At 41.0% G+C, this 26,911-nt stretch overlaps 1 protein-coding gene and 1 gene segment (V, D, J or C); both read right to left on the bottom strand.

Moving 5' to 3' along the window:
• Nucleotides 1–26,911, bottom strand: part of LOC128598243 (T cell receptor beta constant 1-like) — a 232,182-nt gene that overhangs the window by 51,747 nt on the left and 153,524 nt on the right.
• Nucleotides 22,259–25,744, bottom strand: LOC128560242 (anionic trypsin). Its single transcript, XM_053553806.1, has 5 exons — nucleotides 25,576–25,744; nucleotides 24,490–24,649; nucleotides 23,242–23,495; nucleotides 22,709–22,845; nucleotides 22,259–22,411 (listed from the first exon to the last, which is right to left on the bottom strand). The coding sequence occupies exons 1-5, from the start codon at nucleotides 25,742–25,744 to the stop codon at nucleotides 22,259–22,261; spliced, it is 873 nt and encodes a 290-aa protein (XP_053409781.1).

Here is a 26,911-nt window from a genome sequence, read left to right as displayed (position 1 = left end):
GTCTTAACTGCTATTAAGTCTATCCAGCAGAATTTTCATCACAGACATATTTTTCTCTCTAGATGATTGATTTGAATCTCATTACATCTTCCTCATCACTACAAAACTTTAAACAAATGATCTACAGTTGTAATAACTATTTTAATATCTTTGAGAATTTGCCATTTGTGGGTTGGGCACTAGATATTTTTGTATTTCTAGCAATGCTTTTTTTAGCTTTGTTCTGTGATACACTTATGTCATGTGGAAACAAAAAGCAAAAAAATCCCCAGCAGGTGTTTCTTTTTTCTTAAGGAATTTATTAAGGTAATTCTATCAGAAAATATATATGAAAAGTTAATAAGGTCAACAGTATTGAAGAACCCTTTATAAAAAAGGAACCAAGCTTAAGAAAATATTCTGCCAGACTAATATAAAGCTCTAATAAATAAGACTGTTTTATTAGTATAAGGACAGAGCAGACCAATGTAACAGAATAGGCAGACATGAAAACAGACTCCTAAACACATAATGTGTGGTTGATAGCAAAAGTGATATTATAAAGTGATGAGGAAAGTATTATTACTTAACAATAGTATTGGGTAAATTGGATGAGCATGTGGGAAAATGGAACTTATTCCTTTTCTATTATCTTATACAAAACATTAATTCCAGTTAGACTCTAATCTAGGTATGAAAAGTTGAAAATATAAAGATTTTAGAAGGAATATGAAAAAACATGATCATTTTGAAGTAGGCAAAGATTTCCTAAACTGGATCTAAAACACAAATGCTAACCAAAATAGGGATAAAATAGGATAATTATGGCTTACACATATCTGTTTATCTAGATACCATTGGGTGGGAGAAAAACTATCTTACAGAGAGAGGGGAATAGGGTGGAAATGAGAAAGAGAGAGAGACAGAGAATGCATCAGTAAAAGCAGAGAAAGGGAAGGAGAAAGGAGGTGGGAGGACAAGAGGTGTGGTACACCTTTTGGGGGGCAGGACACAATTATAAGAGGGTCTATAATCTAACCAAAGAAATTAATGTAACGTGGTTCTGTGTACCCTCAATGAACCCCCAACAATAAAAACGACAACAAAAGAAACTCTTTATATGCCTTTCATGAAAGTGGAAATTGGTAAAAGCTATTTTAGAAATCTCAAAGAATGCTGCATGGTCAATATAATTTTTATTCTGGTCTTCTTCAAATCACTTCCCTTTAATATCTTCACAAGTGGGGGTGTATTTTATAAAATCAATGTAAATTTGAGTTTCTATTTCTTAACAAAGTTTGAAAACTGCAAAAAGAAGAGAATTAAGGTCAGAATGACTCCATGATTGTAAAAAAAAATAATAATAATAAAAGCAATGTATGAAAATGCATTAATGTGCATTACTGTGGGGAATAGTTATTTCTGGATAACTGATTTTGATGGTGATTCTTACTAAGGATTCTAATATTGTTTTTAGATTTAGGTGGCCTTAACATTGGTTTTGTCTTGACCTGCTCACTCCTTGGTATAGTGTAGGTCTGAGTGGTGACACTCAGTAATAGGCGTTTAACACAAATGTGCTGAAACTTTGCAGTTTTATAAGAAGACATTTATTTGGCCATTAGTCCTGAGAATAAGTTCTGTTCAGTCCCAAGTGTAAACTCCTGAACTGTGAATAAGAAATTTCAGAAGTCTGTAAAACAGAATTCTCAGTCTTATTTGTTCCTATATTTTAAAGGTTATTTTTTTCCTGACTTCCTATCACTTGAAATCCTGAATGCCTTTATTCCCTTTGATGGGAGAGGATGAGGGCAACTCATTTATCCTGCTTCTTCTTTATTTTATTTTATTTTTTGTCTTAGGCTTCATTTGGTTCCTTTCAATATGCTTTTATGACAAACCAGAAGATCAAAGAGTTTGTAGACAGAACAAACCTAGAAATTTAATTTTTATTTTTATTGAAAATTTTCAATTAATAACTTTAATTTTCAAGCTGGAAAAATAAAGTAAAAAATACTTTGCAAATTGCTGACTTTTAAGTTTAATTTTAATTCACATCAGATTTATTTCTAAATTTTGTAATATTTACAGAAGAATGTGTCATTTTCACATGAAATTCATATTGGAGGAATAAAAGTGTCTAAAATTTACACAACTTTTTTTGTATGGATATACATTTTTCCAGTTGAGATACAGCATAAACTGTTTTTTTTTTTTTTTTCAGTTTCAAAAGCTACTCTAACTTTTTTTATTGTTTCAGATTAAATTGAGGGTACAAAAATTAGGTTAAAATGTTTGCATTTGATAGGAAGAATCCCTCTTACAATTATATCCTGTCCCTAAGAGGTGTGCATATACCCTAACATTGTGCCCATTAAGTGGGAACACACCCATCCTTCTCCCTCCCCCCTCACCACGCTCCTTCATTCCACCAGCCCCCACCTTGAATTGAGTTTTTCTCTTATGAGGGCATGTATTAGATTCTCTACTGGCTTCCTATTAGTATTGAGTACATTGGATTTTTGCTCCTCCTTCTTGGGATTCTTTACTAAGAAGAATGCATTCTACCTCCATCCAGGTTAATACAAAAGATGTAAAGTCTCTGTCCTTTTTTTTTTTTTTTTTTTGTAGAGACAGAGTCTTCACTTTATGGCCCTCGGTAGAGTGCCATGGCCTCACACAGCTCACAGCAACCTCCAACTCCTGGGCTTAAGCGATTCTCTTGCCTCAGCCTCCCGAGTAGCTGGGACCACAGGCGCCCGCCACAACGCCCGGCTATTTTTTGGTTGCAGTTTGGCCGGGGCTGGGTTTGAACCCGCCACCCTCAGTATATGGGGCCGGCGCCCTACCGACTGAGCCACAGGCGCCGCCCAGTCTCTGTCCTTTTTTAATTGCTACATAAAATTTCATGGTATTCATATACCACAACTTGTTAATCTATTCCTGGCTTGGTGGGCATTTAGGTTGTTTCCACATTTTGGTGATTTGTAAATTGAGCTGTGATAAACAATCTAGTGCAAATGTCCTTATGATAAAATGATTTTTTTTCTTCTGAGTAGATGCCTAGTAATGGGATTGTGTGATAAAACGGGAGCTCTAATTTGAGTGTTTTGAAGATTCTCCACACTTTCTTCCAAAAAGATTGTATTAATTTGCTGCACCAACAGTACAAAGTGTTCCCTTCTATCTACATCCTTGCCAGCATCTGCAGCTTTGAGACTTTGTGATACGGGCCATTCTCAATGGGGCTAAGTGATATCTGAGTTTTGATTTGCATTTCTCTGAGGATCAGGGAAGATGAGCATTTTTTCAAACGTTTGGAAACCGTTCAACTGTCTTCCTCAGAGAAGTTTCTGTTCACATCTCTTGCCAGTGGTAGATGGGATTGTTTGTTCTTTTTTTGTTGATTAATTTGAATTGTCTGTAGATTCTACTTTTCAATTCTTTGTCAGATTCATACCAGGAAAATACCTTTTCCCATTCTGAAGGTTGTCTTTCTGGTTTACTTGTTGTATGCTTATCTGTTCAGAAGATTTGCGGCTTAATTAAGTCTCATTTGTTAATTTTTGTTGTTGTTGTTGTGATGGCTGCTAAAGTCTTTGTAAAAAAATCTTTCTCCAGTCAAACATCTTCAAGAGTTTTCCACACAATTTCTTCTAAGATTTTTATTTCATGCCTCAGATTTAAATATTTTATCCATCTTGAGTCAATTTTTGTGGTGAAAAGTATGCGTTCACTTTCAGTCTTTTGCATTTTATTATCATTTCTTTTCCTCACTGTATGCTTTTGTTTGGTTTATCAAAGATAAGATGACAATTAGAAACTGTTTTCATCTCTTGGTTTTCTATTCTGTTTCATATGTTATATCTCTATTTTTGAGCCAAAACCATGCTATGTTTATCACTGTGGATTTGTAATATAACCTGAAGTCTGATAGAGTGATGCTTCCAACTTTGTTTTTATTACTAAGAATTGTCTTGGCTATATGGGGTTGTTTTCAATTCCATACAAAATAAAGTAGTATTTTTTCCAGTTCTCCAAAGTATGATGTTGGGGTTGGGATTGCATTGAATCTGTAGATTAATTTGGGTAGTGGAGATATTTTATCAGTATTGATTCTTCCTAGCCAAGAGCATGGTATGTTCTTCAATTTGGTAATGTCTTATTCCTTTTCTTAGGGCTTCATAATTCTCTTTGTAAAGAGTCTTCACCTTTTTTGCTAGGTATATTCCTAAGTATTTCATTTTCTTTGAAGCTACTGTGAAGGGAATTGTGTCCTTGTTTTGCTTCTCAACTTGGCTGTCATTGATATATACAAAGGCCACTGATTTGTGAACATTGATTTTATATCCAGAGACATTACAGTATTTCTTGATTACTTCTAGTTTTGCAGTTGAGTCTCTGGGGTTTTCTAAGTATAAGATCATATCATCAGCAAAGAGTAAGAGTTTGACCTCTTCTGCCCCCATTTGGATGAATTTTATATTTTTCTCTTGTCTGATTGCATTGACTGGAACTTCCAGAACTGTGTTGAATAGTAGTGGTGATAGTGGACAACCTTGCCTGGATCCAGTTCTAAGTGGAAAAATTTTCAGTTGTACTACATTCAGTATGATATTAACTGTGGGTTAGTCATAGATGCTGTCAATCTGCTTAGGAAATATGTCACCTATGCCAATTTTCTTAATTGTTATTGTTTGAAAAGGATGCTGAATTTTATCAAATGCTTTTTCTGTATTTATTGAGAGGATCATATGGTCTTTGTTTTTGATTCTATTGATATGATGAATTACAGTTATGGATTTGTGTATGTAAAATCAGACTTGCATCCCTGGGATGAATCTCACTTCATTGTGATGTATAATTTCTTTAATGTGTAGCTGTGATCTGTTAGCTAAGATTTTGTTGAGGATTTTTGCATCAATATTCATTAGTGAAATTAGTCTGTATTTTTCCTTTGCAATTGGGTCCTTTCCGGGTTTTAAAAACAGGGTGATGTTTGATTCATAGAACGTGTTGGTGAAAGTTCCTTTCTTCTGAATGTTTTGGAACAGGTTCTGCAGTATAGGTACAAGCTCAACATTTAAGGTGTGTTAGAATTCTGATGTGAACCCATCTAGTCTTTCAACTTTTTTTGGTTGAAAGTTTTTATTTATTCATTTATTGTTTCTTCAATCTCAGTGCTTGATATTTGACTGTTCAAGAGCTCTATTTCTTCCTGGTTAAGTCTAGGAAGATGGTGTGACTCCAGGTATTGGTTCATTTGTCCACATTGTCGAATTTCTGGGCACAGTGGTTTTCATAGTAGTAAAAGATACTTCTTGTATCTATGTGGTATCAGTTGTCATTTACCCCTTATTGTAGGTTATTAAAGATTTTACTTTTTGGTTTCTAGTTAATCTGGCCAATGGTTAATTGCTTTTGTTTATCTTTTGAAGAACCAACTTTTTGTTTGATTAATTTTCTGCATGATTCTTTTGTTTTTAATTTCATTAATTTTTTACTTCATTTTGGTTATTTCTTTTCTTCTGCTAAGTTTGGGATTAGATTGCTCTTCCTTTCCCATTTCTTTAAGATGATTCATTAGGTTGTTGCTGTGCTCTCTTTCTGTTTTTCAGATATAGGCTTCTAACATTAAATATCCTTCTTAGGAATGCTTTTGCAGTGTCCCACAGGTTTTGGTAGCCTGTGTCTTCATTGTTGGTATGCTTAAGGAAGCTAATGATTTCCTTTTTTATCTCATCCTGACTCAGTTGTCATTCAGCATAAGGTTGTTTAGTTTCCATGTCTTTGTGTGGGAATGAAAATTTTTGTTGGAACTGAGTTCAACTTTATTGCCTTGTGGTCTGAGAAGGTACAAGGTATAATTTCAATTCTTTTGATTTTGTTGAGGTTTGATTTGTTTACTAGGATATTATCTATTTGAGAGAATTTTCTATGGGCTGTCAAGAAGAAAATACATTCCTTAGCTTTGGAATGGTATGTTCTGTATATGTCTATTAAACACAATTGTTCTAGGGTCATGTTTATGTTCCTTGTTTCTTTTTTTAGTTTCTATTTAGAGGATCTGTCCAGCTCTGTAAGAGGAGTGCTAAAGTCCACTATTATGATGTTATAGGATATCATATTGCTCATACCACGTAAGGTCTGCTTCATAACTCTGGGAGCATGTAAGTTGGGTGCATAAATATTTAAAATTGAAATGTCTTCTTGGTGTGTTGTTCCCTTGACCACTATGAAGGGTACATATTTGTCTTTTTTGACTTTAGTTGCTTTAAAACCATTTATATCTGAAAATAAGATTGTGAACCCTCCATTCTTCTCATTTCCATTTCCCTAAAATATTGCTTTCCATCCCTTGACCCTGGGTCTTGCTTTGTCCTTTGAGGTTAGGTGTGTGCTGTGTTTCCTGGAGACTTCATATAGATGGCTTGTGCTTTTTTGTTGTTGTTGTTCAATCAGCCAGCCTGTGCCTTTTTAGTGGGGAATTTCAGCCATTAACATTCATTGAGAGAATTTGTAGTGCAGTTTTATTCATCATATTTTGTGAGGACCGTTGCTTAATCATATCCTTTGCATCACTGTGGAAGCTAGGTTTTGTCCTTTATTTTGCTTTGCTGGTGTTCCATTGTGATGATCAGTGTTGAGAATAGGTCTAACTATTTCCTATAAAGCTTGTCTTATTGTGGCAAATTTTCTCAATGTTTGCATATCAGTAAAAAATATGCTTTCTTCATATATTTTAAATCTTATCTTACCAGGATATAGAATTCTGGGCTGAAAATTATTTTATTTAAGAAAGTTAAGGGTAGGTTGACCATTCTCTTCTGACTTGAAAAGTTTCCATTGAAAAGTCTGCCTACAGACTGAACTAAGATGGTGGTCAAGTAGCAGCTTCTATGCAGCCAGGTGCAGTAAGAGTGGGGAGAAGAAGACTCAAGACATCTCCGGCCAGTGGGTTTTGCCCAGAGGCTTCCCTTTGGTGACACAGGAAGTCAGTGAGAAACTTCTGGACCCCACAAGGAGGACAGAAGCAGAAGAAAACTGGCAAGTAGTGGGTGCGTTTCTTTGGTTGGAGGCTTCCTGCAGCTGTAACCATTGCAACAGTAAGACTATAAGCAGGAAAAGCTTTACCTGTGGGCTGTTTTGGTTTTTTGGACTTGGGCACTCAATTGAACTGCCTTGGGAGATCTAGGCCAGGTGTGCGGACGACTTTGGGCATTGTCTGGGGCCCTGGACTGAACTGATGAGCTCTTTGGGCATTGTCTGGGGCCCTGGACTGAACTGATGAGCTGAAGGGGAGCTAATATCATTCAGCTGTGGGCTGCCTGCAAAGTTACTGTGGGAAAGCTGCCCCTGCATGTTGCAGTGGGGGGATTGGCTGGGAGACCTTGGCCGAGTAATTTAGTGACTGAGCTGGCCAAAGGTGGAGACTGAGATGCTGAGGAAGTGCAGAGATCCAAGTGTTTGGCAGATTAAGAGCCTGGGCCCTCAGGGGCGTAGATGGAGTCTGGATTTGGCACATTGGATAAGCAGGCAGCCATGCCAGGAGAGATCCCAGCGCTAAGTGCTCCCCTTGGAAAGCTTCTTCTTGGGCAAGGTTTATAGTTGAGAGTGTCTTCTAAGTGGGCTGAGGAGACATTTGGGCTCCCAAGCCTATAGGGTCTCAGAGACATGTAGAGGCCTCCAGGCTCCACCTCAAACAGCTGTTATTAATATTTTGATCAACATCTCAGACCTCAGAAGATCACGTGTCGCCCGGACAATATTCAGCAGCATATACATACTGTTTAGTTGTTTGGTTTGGCGTATTGTTTTTGTTTTTGTTGTTTGTTTAGTTGGTTGGTTTTTTTCTTCTTAATTTCAACATTTTTTCCTTGAAATTTTTTCCTTTTTCTTCTTTTCTCTCCCTTTTTTTCACTACTCTAGTGTAAATACAATCTTCCATTTTTGCCTACTTTAACAATTAGAATTGCATTTTTGTCAGTGCTTCTGCCCCTATTATTTGTTTGTTTGTTTGTTTTCTCCAATTGTATCCCATAAGGGTTTTTGCTTGTTTGTTTTAGTTTGATTTATAGTGTTTTTGTCTTTCCTCTATACCTGGTGAAAGTGGGGTACTATGTCTGATCCAGCTGGCAAAGAGCTGTTGATATTGAGGGAACCACCCATCCCAGCACCCCCAGAAAATGGGAGCTTTTAAGGTTGGGTCATAGTACCCTACTATACACCTATATTACTTCTGTTTCCTTATTGTGCCTCTCTTCTTCTTGTCAATATTTCCTTTTATTTACCACCCCCCTTTTTTTCTTTCTGTTTAAAACTTTTTCTTCCTTCTTGCTCTTCAATCTTCTCATCCTTCTTGTCCCATACCAAAAGGACTCATTAAAACTTTAGGCCATAAGCACAGGCCTTAAAGAGCAAGAAGAAGTGAAAGAAAAATTAGGCTAAGGAAACAGATATAAGAAAGCACTCATGAAGAAGAATCAGCAGAAAAATCCTGGCAACATGAAATACCAGTCCAGAGTAACCCCTTCTAGGGATCGTGAGGTAGCTACAGCAGAGGATTCCTCCTATGAAGAAATGTTAGAAATAACAGAAGGGGAATTTAAAATACAGATGATGAAAACAATGAAGGAAATTGCTGAGAAAGTGGAAAACAATAAAAAAAATGAAGGAATTTGTTGAGAAAGTGGAAAATAACCAAAAGGAAATCCAAAAACAAAATCAAATAAGAGATGAACAATATGAGGAATATAGAAAGAATACAGCAGAGCTGAAGGAACTGAAGCAGTCAATTAGGGAACTTAAGGATGCAATAGAAAGTATCAACAACTGATTAGGTCATGTAAAAGAAAGAATCTCAGAGGTAAAGGATAAAGCTCTTGAGATTACTCAGATAGTTGAAGAGGCAGAAAAGAAGAGAGAGAAAGCAGAACGGTCACTGACAGAATTATGGGACTCTGTGAAGCATTCAAACATACAAGTTATAGGTATCCCTGAGGGGGAAGAAGAATGTCCCAAAGGAATGGAAGCTATTCTAGAGAATATTATAAATAAAAACTTCCCCAAATATTTTGATATACTCCTTTCAGACGACCCCCCTGGTCACCTCAACTCAAATAGGGCTTCTCCAAAGCACATTGTGATGAAACTATCTAAAGTCAGGACAAAAGAAAAGATTTTGCAAGCTTCCAGGAGTAAGTGCCAACTGATCTACAGGGGCAAATCTATCAGGGTGACTGCAGACTTCTCTAATGAAACTTTTCAAGCCAGAAGACAATGGTCATCTATCTTTAATTTCCTTAAACAGAACAATTTCCAGCCCAGAATTCTATATCCCACTAAGTTAAGCTTTAAAATTAATGGAAAAATCAAATCTTTTATGGGTATGCAAACATTGAGGAAATTTGCTACAACAAGACCAGCTTTACAGGAAATACTTCAACCTGTTCTACACACTGACCATCACAATGGACCTTCAGCAAAGTAAACATCCAGAAATTAAAGAACAGAACCTAGTTTCCACAATGATGCAAAAGACAAAACTAAGCAATGGACTTTCACAAAGTAAGTTGAATAGATCACTACCACACTTGTCAATTATCTCAATAAATGTCAATGGCTTGAAATCCCCACTGAAGAAGCATAGATCGGCTGATTGTATTAAAAAACACAAGTCATATATTTGCTGTCTGCAGGAAACACACCTCACATCAAAAGCCAAATTAAAACTCAGAGTTAAGGATTGGCAGGCATTTTTTCAGGCAAACAGAATTTAGAAGGAAAGAGAGGTTACAATCTTATTTTCAGATACATGTGGATTTAAAGCAACTAAAGTCAAAAAAGACAATGATGGTTACTTCATATTGGTCAAGGGAAAATTACAACAGGAAGACATTTCAGTTTTAAATATTTATGCACCCAATTTAAATGCTTCCAGATTCTTGAAACAGACCTTGCTTAGTCTGAGCAATATGATATCCTATAACACCATAATAACAGGGGACTTTAACACCCCTCTCTCAGAGATGGACAGATCCTCTAAACAGAAATTAAACAAAGATATTAGTGATTTAAATGAGACCCTAGAACAACTGTGCTTGATAGACATATATAGAACACTCCATCCCAAAGGTAAAGAATAAACATTATTCTCATCGTCCCATGGAACATTTTCCAAAATTGATCATATCCTAGGACACAAAACAAACCTCAACAGAATCAACATAATTGAAATTCTACCTTGCATCTTCTCAGATCACAAGGTACTAAAGGTGGAATGCAACTCCAACAAAAACATTCAACCTCACACAAAGGCATGGAAGTAAAACAACCTTATGCTGAATGACAGTTGGGTGCAGGAAGAAATAAAAAAGGAAATCATTAACTTCCTTAAGCATGACAACAATGAAGATAGAAGCTACCAAAACCTATGGGATACAGCAAAAGCAGTCCTGAGAGAAAAACTTATCACTTTAGAAGCCTACATTTGAAAACAGAAAGAGAGCATATCAACCAACTCACAAACCATCTGATGGAACTGGAAAAAGAAGAAAAATCTAAGCCTTAATCCAGCAGAAGAAAAGAAATATCCAAAATCAAATTTGAGATTAATGAAATTGAAAACAAAAGAATCATTCAGAAAATTAATGAAACAAGGAGTTGGTTTTTCAAAAAAATAAATAAAATAGATAAACCTTTGGCCAGTCTAACTAGAAATAAAAAAGTAAAATCTCTAGTGACCTCAATCCGAAATGATAAAGGGGAAATAACAACAGATGTCACAGAGATACAACAGATTATCTCTGAATACTACCAGAAACTTTATGCCCAGAAATTTGACAATGTGAAGGAAATGGATCAATATTTGGAATTACACCCTCTCCCTAGACTTAGCCAGGAATAAATAGATCTCCTGAACAGAACAATTTCAAGCACTGAGATCAAAGAAACAATAAAAAATCTCCCAACAAAAAAATGCCCTGGTCCAGATGGCTTCACACCAGAATTTGATTAAACCTTCATAGAAGAGCTTATTCTCATACTGCAGAAATTATTCCAAAAGATTAAGGAGGAAGGAATCTTCTCCAACACGTTCTATGAAGCAAACATCACCCTGATACCAAAACCAGGAAAAGACTCATCTAAAAAGGAGAATTTCAGAGCAATTTTACTGATGAATATAGATGCAAAAATTCTCAAACAAAATTTTAGCCAAAAGATTACAGCTTATCATCAAAAAAATCATACATCATGATCAAGTAGGTTTCATCCCAGGAATGCAAGGCTGGTTTAATATATGCAAGTCTATAAATGTTATTCGCCATATTAACAGAAGTAAAACCAAAGACTATACAATCCTCTTAATAGATGCAGAAAAAGCATTTGATAAAATCCAGCATCCTTTTCTAATTAGAACACTGAAGAGTATAGGCATAAGTGGCACTTTTCTTAAACTGATCAAAGCTATTTATGACAAACTCACATTTAATATTTTACTGAATGGAGTAAAACTACAAGCTTTTCCTTTTAGAACTGGAACCAGACAAGGTTGTCCTCTGTCACCATTACTGTTCAACATAGTGCTGGAAGTTCTAGCCATTACAATTAGACAAAACAAGAAAATAAAGGGCATCCAAATTGGAGCAGAGGAGGTCAAACTCTCCCTCTTTGCTGATGATACGGTCTTATATTTGGAGAACCCTAAAGACTAAACCACAAGACTCTTGGAAATCATCAAAAAATACAGTAATGTCTCAGGATATAAAATAAATGTCCACAAGTCAGTTGCTTTTGTATATGCCAAGAACAGCCAAGATGAGATGTTAATTAAAGGCACAACTCCCTTCACCATAGCCCCAAAGAAAATGAAATGCTTAGGAATATACCTATCAAAGGAGTTGAAGGACTTCTATAAAGAAAATTATGAAACCTTAAGAAAGGAAATAGCACAGGATTTTAACAAATAGAAGAACATACCATGCTCATGATTGGGAAGAATCAACATTGTTAAAATGTCTATACTTCCCAGAGCAATTTACCAGTTCAACGCCATCCCTATTAAAATACCAATATCCTATTTTCAAGACTTGGAAAAAATGATTCTGCATTTTGTATGGAACCAGAAAAAAACCCGTATAGCTAAGGCAGTTCTTAGCAGCAAAAACAAAGCCGGGGGTATCACCATACCAGTTTTTAGGCTGTACTACAAGGCCGTAGTGGTCAAGACAGCATGGTACTGGCACAAAAATAGAGACACAGACACTTGGAATCAAATAGAAAACCAAGAAATGAAACTAACATCTTACAACCACCTAATCTTTGATAAACCCAAACAAGAACATACCTTGGGGGAAAGACTCCCCATTCAATAAATGGTGCTGGGAGAATTGATATCCACATGTAAAAGACTGAAACTGGACCTACACCTTTCTCCACTCACAAAAATTGATTCAAGATGGATAAAGGACTTAAATTTAAGGCATGAAATGATAAAAATCCTCAAAGAAAGAATAGGAAAAACACTGGAAGATATCAGCCTGGGGAAAGACTTTATGAAGAAGACTGCCTGGCAATAGCAACAACAGCAACAATAAACAAATGGGATTTACTTAACCACCAAGGCAAATAGAACTGTTTAGAGGGCCCTAGGGTGGATGGGAGGGAATGGCTCTTAGAATTTAGAGCAAAGAGAACCAGGTGGCAAAGTGGCTCATGCCTGTAATTCTAGAAGTCAGGAGTTCACAACCAGCCTGAATAAGAGTGAGATCCCAACTCTACTAAAAATTGAAAAAATATTAGGTGGGCATTGTGGTGAGCAGCTTTAGTCCCAGATACTTGGGAGGTTGAGACAGGAGGATCACTTGATCCCAGCAGTAAGAGGTTGCTGTGAGGTAGGCTGAGGCCATAGCACTCTTGCCTGGGACTAGAGAGTGAGACTCTGTCTCCGAGGGAACAAAAAAAAAAAAAAATTAGGAAAGAAGGAAAAGGGGAGACTATTTACTTCATTAATAGTGACAGATCTCAAAATACTCTACCAAATGCCCAAAGGTCGATTGATTTTATCAAATGGCAAGGCCTCTTCTTTGTTACCTGTCTTCATTGGGGCACATAGTTTATTTTGATTTATTTACTCATGTTTTTCTGCCTTTTTTCCCCTTTATTAAATCATAACTGTGTACATTGATGCATTTAAGGGGTACAATGTACTGATTTGACATACAATGAGTAATGCTTACATCGAACTGATTAACTTAACCATCACCTTGCTTACTTATTTGTTGTGGTAAGACATTTATACTCTATTCTTAGTAGTTTTGAAATGTACCTTTGCATTGTGCACATTAGGTGAGGTTCCCCCAGAGACCCTCCCTTCTCCCATCCTTTCCCCTTCCCACCCCTCTCCCTCATTTCCCTCCTCCTTTATGGACTGTAGTTATGTCATTTGTATGAATGTATAGGTGATTATGTATTTATTTCATAGTAATATTGAGTATATTGGGTACTTTTTCCCCAATTCTTGAGATACTTTACTAAAAAGAATATGTTCTAGCTCCTTTTTATGGCTGCATAGTATTCCATGGTATACATATACCATACCACAATTTGTTAATCCATTTATGAGTCAATGGGCACTTGGGCTGCTTCCATGACTTGGCAATTATGAATTGAGTTGCAATAAATATTCATGTTTTTCTGTCTAATTTACTTTTTGCTTATCAACAATTTACCCTCTAAGTGAGGGTCCTTTTAGTCACCTACAGGGGTCCCTCATCCAGACTGGCTTTACAAATAATAATATCCCTTTGTCTTGGCATCATAGTTTCTCCCAATCCTGATGGAGCCAGTTTTACTATGCCCAAGTGCGCATGCACCATTTTTCTCCTAAAGGGATACAGACCATTAAGGCAGGTCTCAAGTTGGAGTCATTAATAAAGTCAGCAACAGGGGGCAGGCTTTCCTTACATTTTGGACCTGTAAGGCTCCATAATATTCCATGGTGTACATATACCACAATTTATTAATCCATTCGTGGATCGATGGGCACTTGGGCTTCTTCCATGACTTAGCAATTATGAAAGATGAAGACTTTACCTCTTTCATGTTTACATGGATGGAGCTGGAACATATTCTTCGTAGTAAGGTATCTCAAGAATGGAAGAAAAAGTACCCAATGTACTCAGCCCTACTATGAAACTAATTTAGGGTTTTCACATGAAAGCTATAAGTCAGTTACAACCTAAGAATAGGGGGAAGGGAGAAAGGGGGGGAGGTGGGTAAAGGGAAGGGGATTGGTGGGATTACACCAGTGGTGCCTCTTACAAGGGGGAAAGGGAGGGGAGGGAGGGGGGACATGGGTAGAGGGAAGGGGAGTGGTGGGATTACACCAGCGGTGCATCTTAGGGTATATGTAAAACTTGGTAAATGGTCTGTGAAGCTAGTGAATGATGCCCCATGAATATATCAATGTACACAGCTATGATTTAATAAAAAAAAAAAAAATAAATAAATAAATAAAACATTTTGGACCTGTGTATCCAAGATCTGAAGTTAGTCATTTGAGGGGCAGGGAAGAAAGTGTAGAGGCTGGAGGAGGTCTAGGGAGGAAGCAGGGTTACCCCTGTGCCTTTCTCAGGGTGAGCGTTGGGAAGACCTGCAAATAACGTTTTAGACAAGTGCAATTCTTGAAGCCTTTTGAGTATGTTAATAGACTCACTCAGACTTTTTTCTCAATATGTTCTCAGTGAGGAACTGAAACTTGAAGAGACTAAAAGGAGTAGCCCAAAGAGGAGAAGGCTGAGATGAAACCACCATGCAGGACTCCTTGCTTAAGATCAGGAGTTGGGAGTTTGTGGGGGAAAGTGGCAGATCAGGAAGACTGTCAGGCCGAGCTCTTCTAGAGCAACTGAGAAATGAGAATTAGTCTGGTAGCATTTGGTGAGGAGATTTTGCCTGGAGCTATGCTGCAAGGTGGTGGGAGTGCTAGTTGCTTTACCTGAACTGGAGCAGTGGGACAGAGGTCTGACACACTAGGCCAGTATCACACTGGCAGGAGCCTCAGGAGGGAGCCGAGGTTGGCAGCTTCTGTCAGTAGCTGCAGGGGTCTGGTTCCAGAAGAAGACTTTTTGCAGTTTTCAGTTCTCAGGGGAATTGTGTTGAGCGAATTGCCTGGAAGAGTGAGCAAACACAAACTGTATATAGCAGCCAAATTTGAGGGTTGGTTGGAGCAGATTTGCCACTGGTTTGGCAGTGGTAGAGACAGCCATTCTGGGAAGATCCTGGCAGCAAGGGGTCAGCAATTACGGAAAAATTGTGAGACAGTTGTGAGGGCAGGACTCCCACAGGGACATAGCCATTTTAGTTCTGCCTGCTAGGATCGATCCTGCAGTTATGACAAACTCAGGGACTCCAGCACTGTTGTCTGGGGGCATGGTGAGACTTGCCTCTGAAGGATTCTGGAAAGATCTGAGTTCCCAACCTGGCAGAACCTGAATGCTGAGGAAATAATCAGGCAAACACTGTAGACAATTAAATTGGGAATCAGGTCTATGCCTGTAATCCAGAAAGAGGTTATTAGCTGTGTTGTCCATTGCCATGTGATGTCCCAGCAACATAGTGCACCACAAATATATTGCTACTAATGTTGGACACTCCTGCCATATAAATATATGTATATAAATTCATTATTTATTTTGCTTATTTTTTCTTTTTTATTCTTCTTGTCAGCATTTTCTTTTTCTTTTCTTTTCTTTTTTTTTGTTCTTTCATTTATTTGTTACTAAGGTTATTTAGAGCTTTTCAATATTTTGTATTGATGTGTTTTGTTTCTTGCTTATTTGTATAGCTGGTTCTTTTCTTAACTTCTGTTTTTACTTTCACCAAGAGCAAGGGCTCCTGTAATTTTTGGTTACAATATTTTAGCCTCGTTTATTCTCTCTCCACATTTTACTCCAGTACATTTTCCCTTTGGAGAGACACTCTTCTACCTTTCTCATTTTTCCTACAATAATTGCCTCTACAATAGCTAAGATATCCCCTCTCTTTTTCTTGTCTTTCTCTTTTCTATCTTTACTTCACTTCCCTCTCTCTTCTCTGTTATACTATGGTATTTTAAATTTCCTTTATCTATATTTACTTATTTGCTGAGAGCTGGGAGAACACAGCTGTGGTCTAGCAGGTAGGCCATAGCAGTGACCTGGCTCAAGGGTGCTAAGAGACTTTCTACCTCTGGTCCTAGGAAGATAGTATTGGCAAGACTGCACTGCAGAATTTTTCTATTTCATTTTCATTCTTACTTAATTTTTCCATAGTGTTTTTTGTTCTTGCTCCTTTACTTCCCTTTCTACTTTTGGCAGAGGAAGAATCTGGCTCTGTTAAGGCTATTAAGGACTGCCTGATTTGGAGGAAACTCCCAGTTCATCTCCCTTCAAACCTTTGAGTTAGAAGCATGTCCTTAGCACCATCCTGATCAATACCATTTATTCTGTCAACTCTCAGCCTCTTTTTCTGACCTCCTTCTCTCCTGTTCTCCAAGTTTTTTTTCTGTTATTCCTCCTTCCTTTTTTTTCTTTTCTTCTTTTTCTTTTCTTTTACTCTTTCCTTTTTTAACTCTTTCTTTCTTTTATCCCTGTTTCCCCCTTCTTCTTACCTTTATCCTCATTTTAGCCTCACACCAAGATGTCTCTTCATCACATAAACTCTGAGATAAGTTAATGTGAAGCAAAGGAATAATCTGAGGAGGAAAAGGGTGTATAAAGAGGTGAACAAGAAGAAAGCACATGAGGAGGAACCAAAGGAAAAATTCAGGCACCATGAAAAACCAAAATAGAGTAACTCCTCCAAGGGACCATGAAGCAGCTTTTACAGAAGACTCATTCTATAAAGAATTAATGGATCTAGCATAAAGGGAATTTAAAATATGGATAATTAAGATAATAAATGGAATGGACGAGAAAATAGAAAGATAGACCAAAATCAGATGAGAAATATGTTGATCAAAGAAAAGAAATGGATAAGCTTAAGAAAATGAAGGATAGGATCAAGGAATGTAAAGATGCAGTATAAAGTATCCAAAATAGATTAAATAGATTAGACTACAGAGAAGAAAGAACATCAGGGTTAGAGGATAAAGTCTTTGAGTTAACACAGGAAGTTACAGAGTCAGAAAAGAAGATAGAGAAAGCAGAGTAGGTGCTTAGAGAACTACCAGACTCCATGAAGCAGTTAAACATATGGATAAATAGGAATCCCTGAATGGGAAGAAGATTTTTCCAAAGGGATGGAAGCCCTACTGGAGACTATCATAAATGAAAAATTCCCAAGTTTTACTAAAGATCCTGAAACACTCCTTTTAGATGGATATTGAATCCCAGGTCATCTCAACACTAACAGACACTCTCCAAGACACAGTGTAATGAAACTGTCCAAAGTCAAGATGAAGGAGAAAATACTGCAACCAGATAAATGTAAGCACCAAATGACCTACAAGGGCAGAGCCATTAGGATGACAGCAGACTTCTCAACTGAAACATTCCAAGCCAGAAGAGCATGGTCATTCACCTTCAATATCCTTAAAGAATATAATTTTCAGAAATTCCAGAATCCTGTATCCTGCTAAATTTAGCTTCAAAATTGATTGAGAAATAAATTCTTTTGCAGATATACAAGCACTAAAGAAATTCACCATAACAAGACCAGCTCTACAAGAAATACTTAGACCTATTTTCAATACTGAACACCACAATGGACAATCAACAAAGTAAACACCCAGAAGCCAAAGGCCAGAGCTAAGCTTCCACAATGGCACAAAGGATAAAACTACACAACAGACTATATCATAATAAGATGAATAGAATTCCACCACACTTATTGATCACTCAATAAATTTCAATGGATTGAATTCCTCACTGAAGAGGCACAGGCTGGCTGATTGGATAAAGAAAAGCACAAGCCATCCATATGCTGTGTCCAGGAAACACAACTAGCACTGAAGGACAAATCAAGACTCAGGGTTAAGGGATAGAAAACAGTATTTCAAGCAAATGGAAATCAGAAAAAATGAGGGGTTGAAATATTATTCTCAGATACAAGAAGACTCAAAATAACTTTAAGGCTTTGTTAGGACTCTCTGGAAGTGTGAAGAACAGAGCTGAAGGCTCCACAAGCTGTGGGAAGGTGCTGGCATGCTTTACAGATTTGAATTAAGATTCAGAAATAGGAAAACCACAGGAGGGGACAGAGGCAAGATGGCTGACTGGAGCCAGCTTTCTACAGAGGCACCCATCTAGAAGGAGAGTTAAAGGACAGAAGTTTAGCAAGTAAGCTGAAGATTTGGAGCTGAGCCAAGAGAGAAGGTTGACGAATGCACAACAACCCTACTGAGGCAAGCTGCAACCCCAAGGATACAAACAAAAGGTACAAAATCCATCACCAAATGGACAGGAGTCCCCTCCCACATGAGAACAGCTTGCAGTATACTTTCTACAAACAAGCGAGCAAAGTTCAAACATCCTCCCATTTTATCCCACAGGAGAGACCCTCTAAAAACCGGACTGCCTTCCCCTACTGGGGTGCCATGGCAATCTCCTGACAGGCATAAAATTGTATAAAACTGTATATATTCTCTACCTGCAATTCTGAACTCCCAGCACTACCCTCCACTTTCATCCTGAGGTCTGAAAGCCTGTCCCAGATTCTTGGGCATTTTCTCAAGAGGTATGGACAGGGCCTGGGATGTTGTAGGTCTGTGCTAATTCTGCAGCACAGGGGTGAGGAGAAAACAGTGGACTGAAGGAACCAGGAAAAAGAGAGGCAGTGCCCCCCCGGCACAAAGCAGCAGTAGCAACAGCAGGAACAATAGGGCTTACAGCCCTGGAGATATTTTAGAAGGACACTCCCTGTCTCTCTGGGCAACCAGAGAAAGCCAGGCATCTTCTCTGGTGGCAGATGCTGGCAGAATAGATCTGGGATGGTAACACAGAGCAAAGGGTATGCCTGAGATGGTACCGGCCTGGGCGGAGCACAGCAGGATGGAGAATTGAAGATGCTTGTGCAGAGATGGCATACTCATGGGGGGACTAGCCAGAGGACTGCGCTATTAAGCCTAAGAAACTCCCAGCCCTCAGGGGATCATAGCTGAGACAAAGGCAGGCAGGAAACTGAAAGCTGAGTGTAAACTGTAACCAGACCCGCCCCAACACACACTGCAGGGGAAACAGAAACATCAGCTCTGGGCAGCAGCACAGACAGGGGCTGAGTCGCAGTTTCTTTGAACTCAAATGGCTCCTGGTCTACAGGGGAATATAGGCAGGACAGAATCACAAATTCTGTGCAAATATAAGTGTCAGCAACATCAATCAGGGTGGGGCTGGAACTGACTGAACTGCCCCAGCTTCCATTAACCACCTGAGATTGTCAGGCCTCAGCTTCAACTGCCAGATAGTGGCAGAGTTTGGAGGCCTGGCTGAGGAGACATAAGATCCCTCTGTGACTCAGGCAGGCTCAAAATCCTGGAGCATCTGCTCATTGGAGGGAACAGGGTCATAGCCCTGTGGGGTTACCAGTGACTGGGTATGACAGAGGTGCAAGGTGAGGAAGGAGGCATCAACCTTCCCAAACTAATTCATTTTCTGGGGTGGGGAGGCCCTTCTGACTTCATGGAGCACCAGAATGAGTCATAGTCAAACTGCCAGCAGATACTCACTATCTAGTTTGTAGAGACCTTTTAAACTCCCTCACTTGAGACTGGGTGCCGAATGGGACAATTGATTTGGATCTCTCAGACTGGACCAATCACCCAAGGACTATCCAAAGTGGTACCCTGGGTGTGTGGTTGTGGGAAGGTTTGATTTTCCTTTTCCAGTCATTGTCTGTGGGGGGGTGGGGTGACTTAATTGCTGGTATTTCTCCACAGCTGAGACTTCAATCCAGAGTAACTAATTCACTAGGGTAGGACAGAGACCAGCTGAAAACAAGACAGAGCCACTTAGCTGCACCACAGAAAGTAGGTCCCCAGTGTCTCAGGTTGTAGCACTGTACAGGTCCTTTGAAAAGCTCTAGGGGAAAAGGTACAGACATCAGTCTCAGTTCTTGGGTAAAGGGCTGGTTAATCACTACTTCAGGATCCCCCCAACCCAACTTCACCTAATCTGCTAATCAAGCCACACAGTATACAATAATCATGGGGTGGAATCCGTGGAAAAACTCCCAAAACATGAATAACCAGAGTAGATCAACTCCCTGAAGGAACAATATGGTGGACACAACTGGCAATCCCATTCATAGACAAATGGCTGAGATGTCAGAAATCAAATTCAGAGTTTGAATTGCAAATAAGATTAATAGAATGGAGGTAAGATTGGAATTAGAGATTCAAGGAGCAATTGAAAGGTTTTATCAAGAATTCAATGAATTCAAAGACAAAATCACCAAAGATTTTGACATACAGAGACAAGAATTTGCAGCCCTCAAAGATCTGAGAAATACAGCAGGATCCCTCAGTAACAGAATGGAGCAAGCAGAAATTGCAAACAAACAACAACAAAAAAAAAACATGAGGAAAATTAATGAAACTAAAAGTTGGTTTTTTGAAAAATATATAAAACTTTGGACAGCCTAAATAGAAACAGAAAAGTAAAAGCTCTAATAACCTCAATCAGAAATGATAAAGGGTTGCCAGTCAGTTCACCCAGCACAATTTGTTAAATAGGGAATCTTTTCCCCACTGAATGTTTCTAATTGGCTTGTCAAAGATCAAATAGCAGTAAGTAGCTGGATTCATCTCTTGGTTCTCTATTCTGTTCCAGATATCTGCTTCTCTGTTTTTGTGCCAATACCATGCTGTTTTGATCACTATCGATTTATAGTACAGTCTCAGGTCTGGTAGCGTAATTCCTCCTGCTGTGTTTTTTTTTGCTGAGTAATGTTTTGGCTATTTGAGGTTTTTTTTCTGATTCCATATAAAACAAAGTATTATTTTTTCAACATCTTTAAAATATGACAATGGAGCTTTAATAGGAATTGCATTAAAATTATATATTGCTTTGGGTAGATCCAGTGGGGCCAGCAGAGTGATGAGGGAGGAGGAAGAGTCTGGAATGGTGCTTCTGAGGAAGATGAAGTGGAGGATAAAGGGTGCCTAAATATAGGCCTCAGTGCTGGGCTTACTGGCTGGCCTATCTGGACTCTGAGCAACAGAGGGCAGCAGTTTGGAGAGGTGTGGAGAGGCCCAGGGCAGGGTCTGTGGGCAGGGAAGAGCAGGGAAGACTCCTACACTTTCCCAGGAGCTTGGATTCTATTTTGAACACGGTGAGAGGTTGGGAAGTAATGCAGTCACTCAACATGGACGGGAGCCTTTGGGAGGAGCCCTTCAGAGGCAGAGAAGTCAGGGACTAGATACTGAGAATGAGAGCCAATGGACTTGTCATCCCTCAGATCACAGTCATAGCAGGATGTGAGACAGGGCAGACAGAGCATGGGCTTTGGAGTCTAACCCCAGCTGGACCATCTGCTGGGTGTGGCATGTGGGTAAACTTCCAAGCTTCCTGAACCTGCTATTTTTACCTATGCTGCTGGAATAATAACCCACCCCGGAGGGGAGAGAAAACTGAATGTGAAAATGTCCATAAAGCTCTAGGGATGGTGTATATACGATGGTATTATGATGTGGGATGAACAAAAGGCTCAGAAACATGAGAGATGACAACCCCAGGGTTTCTCTTCTCCCCTCCAGACACCCAAGGACTACATCTGGCAGAAGGGCCAGTGGGCCTTTCTCTACAAAGGGCATCTGTTACCAGGAGGGATCATGAGTGAGGCTAGATGGGCACATATGAAAGGGGCTCAGAGAAGGCAAAACCACCAGTGCTGGGGCCTCTCTGCCCTGGGCATCTGGGTGCAAAGAATATCCTGTGTAGGAAAGGGCAGCAGTGAGGTCTAGCTACCTGGAGTCAATCTGTGCACATGTTGGCACATTCAAGAGCCACAGAAGTACTGAGATTAAGAAAATTCTTCCACACCACCTTTCTGAGAACTATTTTTCTGTAGAAAACAGGCTTTGTGTCCCCTGCTTATTTTATTTCTGAATTCCTTCTCTTCATATGAGGGAAATTCACTGTATCATCAACACATTTGGGGAGTGAAAGATGATCAGGGCCCCTGAGGGGCAGAGCCCTGTTTGGCCTCAGAGCAAAAGAGCTGGAAGGAACAGGCACGGACTCTGGCAGTGAGAACAAAGTCACATCTTTATTGGCATAATCACCATGGAGGGACTTGGGGGCCTTTAGCTATTGGCAGCTATGGTTTCCTGAATCCAGTCCACATAGTTGCACACCTTAGTGTAGACTCCAGGCCTGTCCTTTTGGGCACAGCCGTAGCCCCAGGAGACGATTCCCTGGAGTGCTCCATTGCAGACCACAGGGCCACCAGAGTCACCCTGAAGAGAAGAAAGGACAAGGTGTATGAAGACAAAGATGAGGAGGAATATAGCTACACTCACTCTGAACCTTAAGAGGCCCTGCTCCAGTCGGTTGTGTGCTCCACACCCCTGTCTTTGTGGCCCATTCCCTATTTGTACTAAGGTGACAGCATTCGGCCCAGAAGAGCCTTCCTCACTTCTCTAGGGGCCACAGCATGGAGCTTTCTCAGCTCTGAAAACTTGAGTGTTCAATTTTGGCTCCCAGGTGCCACTGGCCTATGGGTGGTGTGTCAGAGCGGAAAGGGGTCAAATTACCTGGCAGGAATCCTTGCCGCCCTCGAGGAAGCCAGCACAGATCATGTTGCTGGTGATCTCCCCAGGGTAGGAGGCCTTGCACTCAGCATCACTCAGCAGGGGGGCGTTCAGGCACTGCAGCAGGTCTGGGTAGTTGGCTTGAAGGATCACAAAGAGATCAAGGAAAGGAGAAATTAACTGAGGCCGGATTGGGGGGGACAGTTACCTACTACTGACTCTGAGGTCTGCTATAGGAGAGGCCCCCTACAGCTCAAGCCTGAGTGAGAAACAAGAACTTTCAGTTCCCATATTGGCCCTCCTGGACCCCCAGAGACGGGATCATGGCAAGGTAACAATTTGTGCTCTGTCTGGATTCTAGGAGCCACTTCCTCCAGACCTGGCATCTCTTAAGCACCTGGTCTAAAACCTTGTGTATAATGGACACAGGAAATGTATTTTCAGCCTGGAAGCAAAAGGGCTCCAGTTCAGGGGTGTGCTTAGTTTTGGAGAACATGAGGACAGGGGTGGTGGGAAGGCGGAGGGTCTGGACTCACCACCACTGCTCAGGGTATTGCCCCAGCCGGAGATGAGGCACTGGGTGCCAGCGGGCGCGCAGGCACTGGGCAGGGATATGGAGGCCACTCGGGAGCTGAGGGTGGCAGGCGAGGCCAGTTTGATCAGCATGATGTCATTGTCAAGGGTCCAGCTGTTGTAATTGGGGTGGCGGATGACCTTGGCCGAGTTGATGAACTGTTCGTTGCCCTCCAAGACTTCAATGTTGTGCTCTCCCAGCCTCACTTGGATGCGGCTGTTGGGAGGGAATGTGTTCTGAAGGCCTGATGCCCCTCTCTGCTGTCCCCGGACTTTTCATGCTCCTGCTCACTGCTCTGCCCAGGGTAGAGTGTGTGGCAGCACCCTGGTGTCAGTGCAGGCATGAGACGTGGGTCAGAGGTGGGAGCTGGTGGGGTGTGATGAGTGAAGGGATCCATTTGGGGCTGCCCCTCTACCTGGATCCCCAGCCTCCTTTCCCTCACCCCCTTGTGCGGGCAGTACTGTGGGCTCAGAAGAGCCACTTGAAGCTTCCCAGGTAGTCTTCATCCTCCCTACCCTTGCTTGCCATACACTGACTTCTCCCTCCTTCCTTGGCCTGCTGAGCACCGCCTTTCTGTATGACCACATTTAGGTCCCTTCCAGTGTGGCCCAGGATCTGCAACATCAGTGTCACCTGGGAACTTGTTAGGAATGCACATTCTAGCTCCCCCTCCAGGGCCCCTGCATTGTATTGTTGGGAATAGAATCCACAGATTTGTTTTAACAAGCCCCGTGGGTGGCTCTAATGCACTCTCTGGCTAGAGAACCCTCCTTGCGGGCAGTGGTTGTCAGCTCTGTCTGCACTAGAATTCCAGAGGTAGGGACTGTGAAAGACCCATGTTCACAGCCTCTTCATAAATATTCTGCATTAATGACCCTAGTATAAGATCCAAGAATGATTGTTTTTTTCTTTCTGTTTCTTAGGGGTTTTAATATGCAGCCAGCTGGCTAGACGTACTTTCCCACTGCCCCTTACCTCTCCCAAATAAACTCTATCTGCTTTTATAACCCCTGGCCACTGCTGTTGAGTGGAATTGTTTCAGTGTGGGAGGATTCCCAGAGGTTCATTCTTCACCCTTGGCTCTGTATGTAAGCTACTGCCACAGGATTCCCTCTTCCATAACTATTCCCCTCCATCTCGTGGACCTTGGGGCCTCTGTGCTCTGAGGGGTCTGAGCTGTGGGCTTTGCAGCCCGGGGCTCAGAACTTACGACTTGTAGCAGTGAGCTGCTGACACCACCCACTCGTCATTGATAAGGGATCCTCCACAGAAATGGTAGCCGGAGTTCAGAGAGACCTGGTAGGGGACAGAATTCTCCGCACAGGTGTAGCCCCCGACGATCTTGTCATCGTCGTCAATGGGGAAGGCAACTTGAGTAGGCACATGAAAGGAGAAGCCAGATCAGCAGGGTGTTGGGGCCAGAACTGGCAGCCCTGTGCCTGGCTTCTGCTCATGAGGGCTTCTTAGTAAGTACAATGATTCTAGGTAAGGGAGTAGGCGCTCTTTGCCACAGAGGACGCCACAGAAGGTGGCTGCCCGGTCTCTGCACAGCTATGCACCCTAGAGGGTCAGCTCTCCTTTTGTGGCACCAGGCTGAGGACAGTATTCTACCATGATGCTCTCCATGGGAAAGGAGTTTGCATGTGGTCGTCTAACCAATTCTCCCCCTCATTCATCCCTTCTCTCTGTTCCCCATGGCTGTTTGAATACCAAATTTCACCATGGTTTGACCTAAGTAGGAAAACCTTCTGGTTGTACCCAGTGTCTCCATGGCTCAGATCTATACAGTGAGGACAGAGTGGTGGCTGCCCTCAGTACAATCACTGTCCGTACTGGCCAGTAGCAGTGCCTACCTGTGTCCTGCCCAACATTGCTACTGGCCAGTACAACAGTGATTCTTCAATATACGGGCTGCACACCAGACAAACAATGTCAAAATTTCCAGGGCTAATCTCTGGCTTGAGTAATTTCTCAGCCTCCCCAGGTGCACTCAAGGTTATGAGTGACCATCCAGTACTGTGGAGTGGCCCCAGAGCTGCCTGTGCCCAATTTGCAGCTGGTGGCTTCCTGGCATGGTATCTCTATCTGGTCCCCCTCTCAGGCTTCCCCCACCTCTGTATGAATGATGGTGGTAGGAGAGGAATCAGGGAGATGAGAGAGCCATGGCTGAAAGAGAGCCCAGGACAGAGCATCAATGCACAGGTGAAATGGAGGGACAGACAAGCAGCAGGAATAGCAGGGCGTGTATCTGCCAGGAAGGGGATGGTTGAGGCCTGAGGCAAGGCCTGGAACTCACCAGCGGCACCCACAAAGGCTAGGATCAGGAGTGTGTTCATGGTGGTGAAGAGTGATGGGGCAGGTGGTGGTGTGCTCGTCCTTACATCTTCCAGGGATGGGGGGCGGAGGACCACTGCTCCTCCCAGCACAAACACACCTGCAGCTGTCTCTTTCCCGGGCTGTTGCATCAGCTCTGCTATGTTTGCCCACTCTGTGGGTCTGTGACTTTCAAGTGATAAGAAAACTTCCCTCCTGAGAGCAGTGAGTAAGCCTGTTTGATCCCTAGAAGGACTGGGATAGGGAGACAGGAGGTTCCAAGGACACAGCTGGTCTTTCTTAGGCTGAGGAAATAGGGTTAGGAGGAGGGAGAACAGCCTGGGGTTTTAAAAAAATCCTCTGGCCTATTGCAGATGTATTTAATTTACTTTAATTAAGGACTGGTATTGGTAGTAAGCTTGGCTAGTCAGTGTCCTGGAGCCTTCCTGAGAGAAAAAAAATGTCTGTTCCAAGGCCTATGTCCTGAGCATTAGGATCCTTCTTTCTAGGCTAAACTACTGGGCAGGAAGGTCAAATCCAAGGATTTGTGGGGGCAGGATTCCAACATTATTGGTAATGAGAAGGATAGATAGCATTCCTTAGGCATGTGGGCTTTCACCTGGTTCCTTCCTACCAAGGCCAATGAAGGATAGGGAGTGTTTCAAAGGTGGAGGGATGAGAATTACGTAGGAGCTTAACCAACATATTTGGAAGATGAGAGATCGATACCACATTCTTCGTCTTCCTCAATGTCAGGACATTTGTGTCTCTCATGCATATCCTCTTATGGGTCCTCCTTAAATAGCTTCAGTCTGCAATCACAGTGATTAAAACTGCCCCCACCTGCTGGAGGTTGACAGCCTGAACTAGAATTATATGCCCAGATCAGATATTAGAGCAAGTTCTGGACAATGGTAATCAGGGTTATGATCAGAGACTCAGCAGTAGATAGAAAGATGACCACATGGTGAAGGGGTCACATATTGGGCTTATTAACCCAAGACCAGGGGTGGGTGGGTGGGTCCTAGCTTGGGAAGGTATTTTCTATTTTAGATGTAGTCAGATTATGCTGGACTCAGTATAGAGTGTATCTTCCAAGAAAGGATCAAAATTTGGAATCTTCCATGACCATCCAGACACAGCCTTGTAATTTACCCAGGCACAACCAGGCCAGAGGGTTGTAGAGATGGACATGGTGTCTGCTATGTTCAATGTGAGCTACTTGGAAGAACTTTCCTATGAGGACACTTCTCCCCTGCGGTGCTCTGCTCAGGCATGGGGAAGGGCAGGAGTGGCAGAACTCACGTTCGAATTCTCTG

The sequence above is a fragment of the Nycticebus coucang genome, chromosome 11 (genome assembly GCF_027406575.1).
Source record: "Nycticebus coucang isolate mNycCou1 chromosome 11, mNycCou1.pri, whole genome shotgun sequence".
NCBI classification, from domain to species: Eukaryota; Metazoa; Chordata; class Mammalia; order Primates; family Lorisidae; genus Nycticebus; species Nycticebus coucang.
This window is presented reverse-complemented; position numbering and strand designations above follow the sequence as displayed.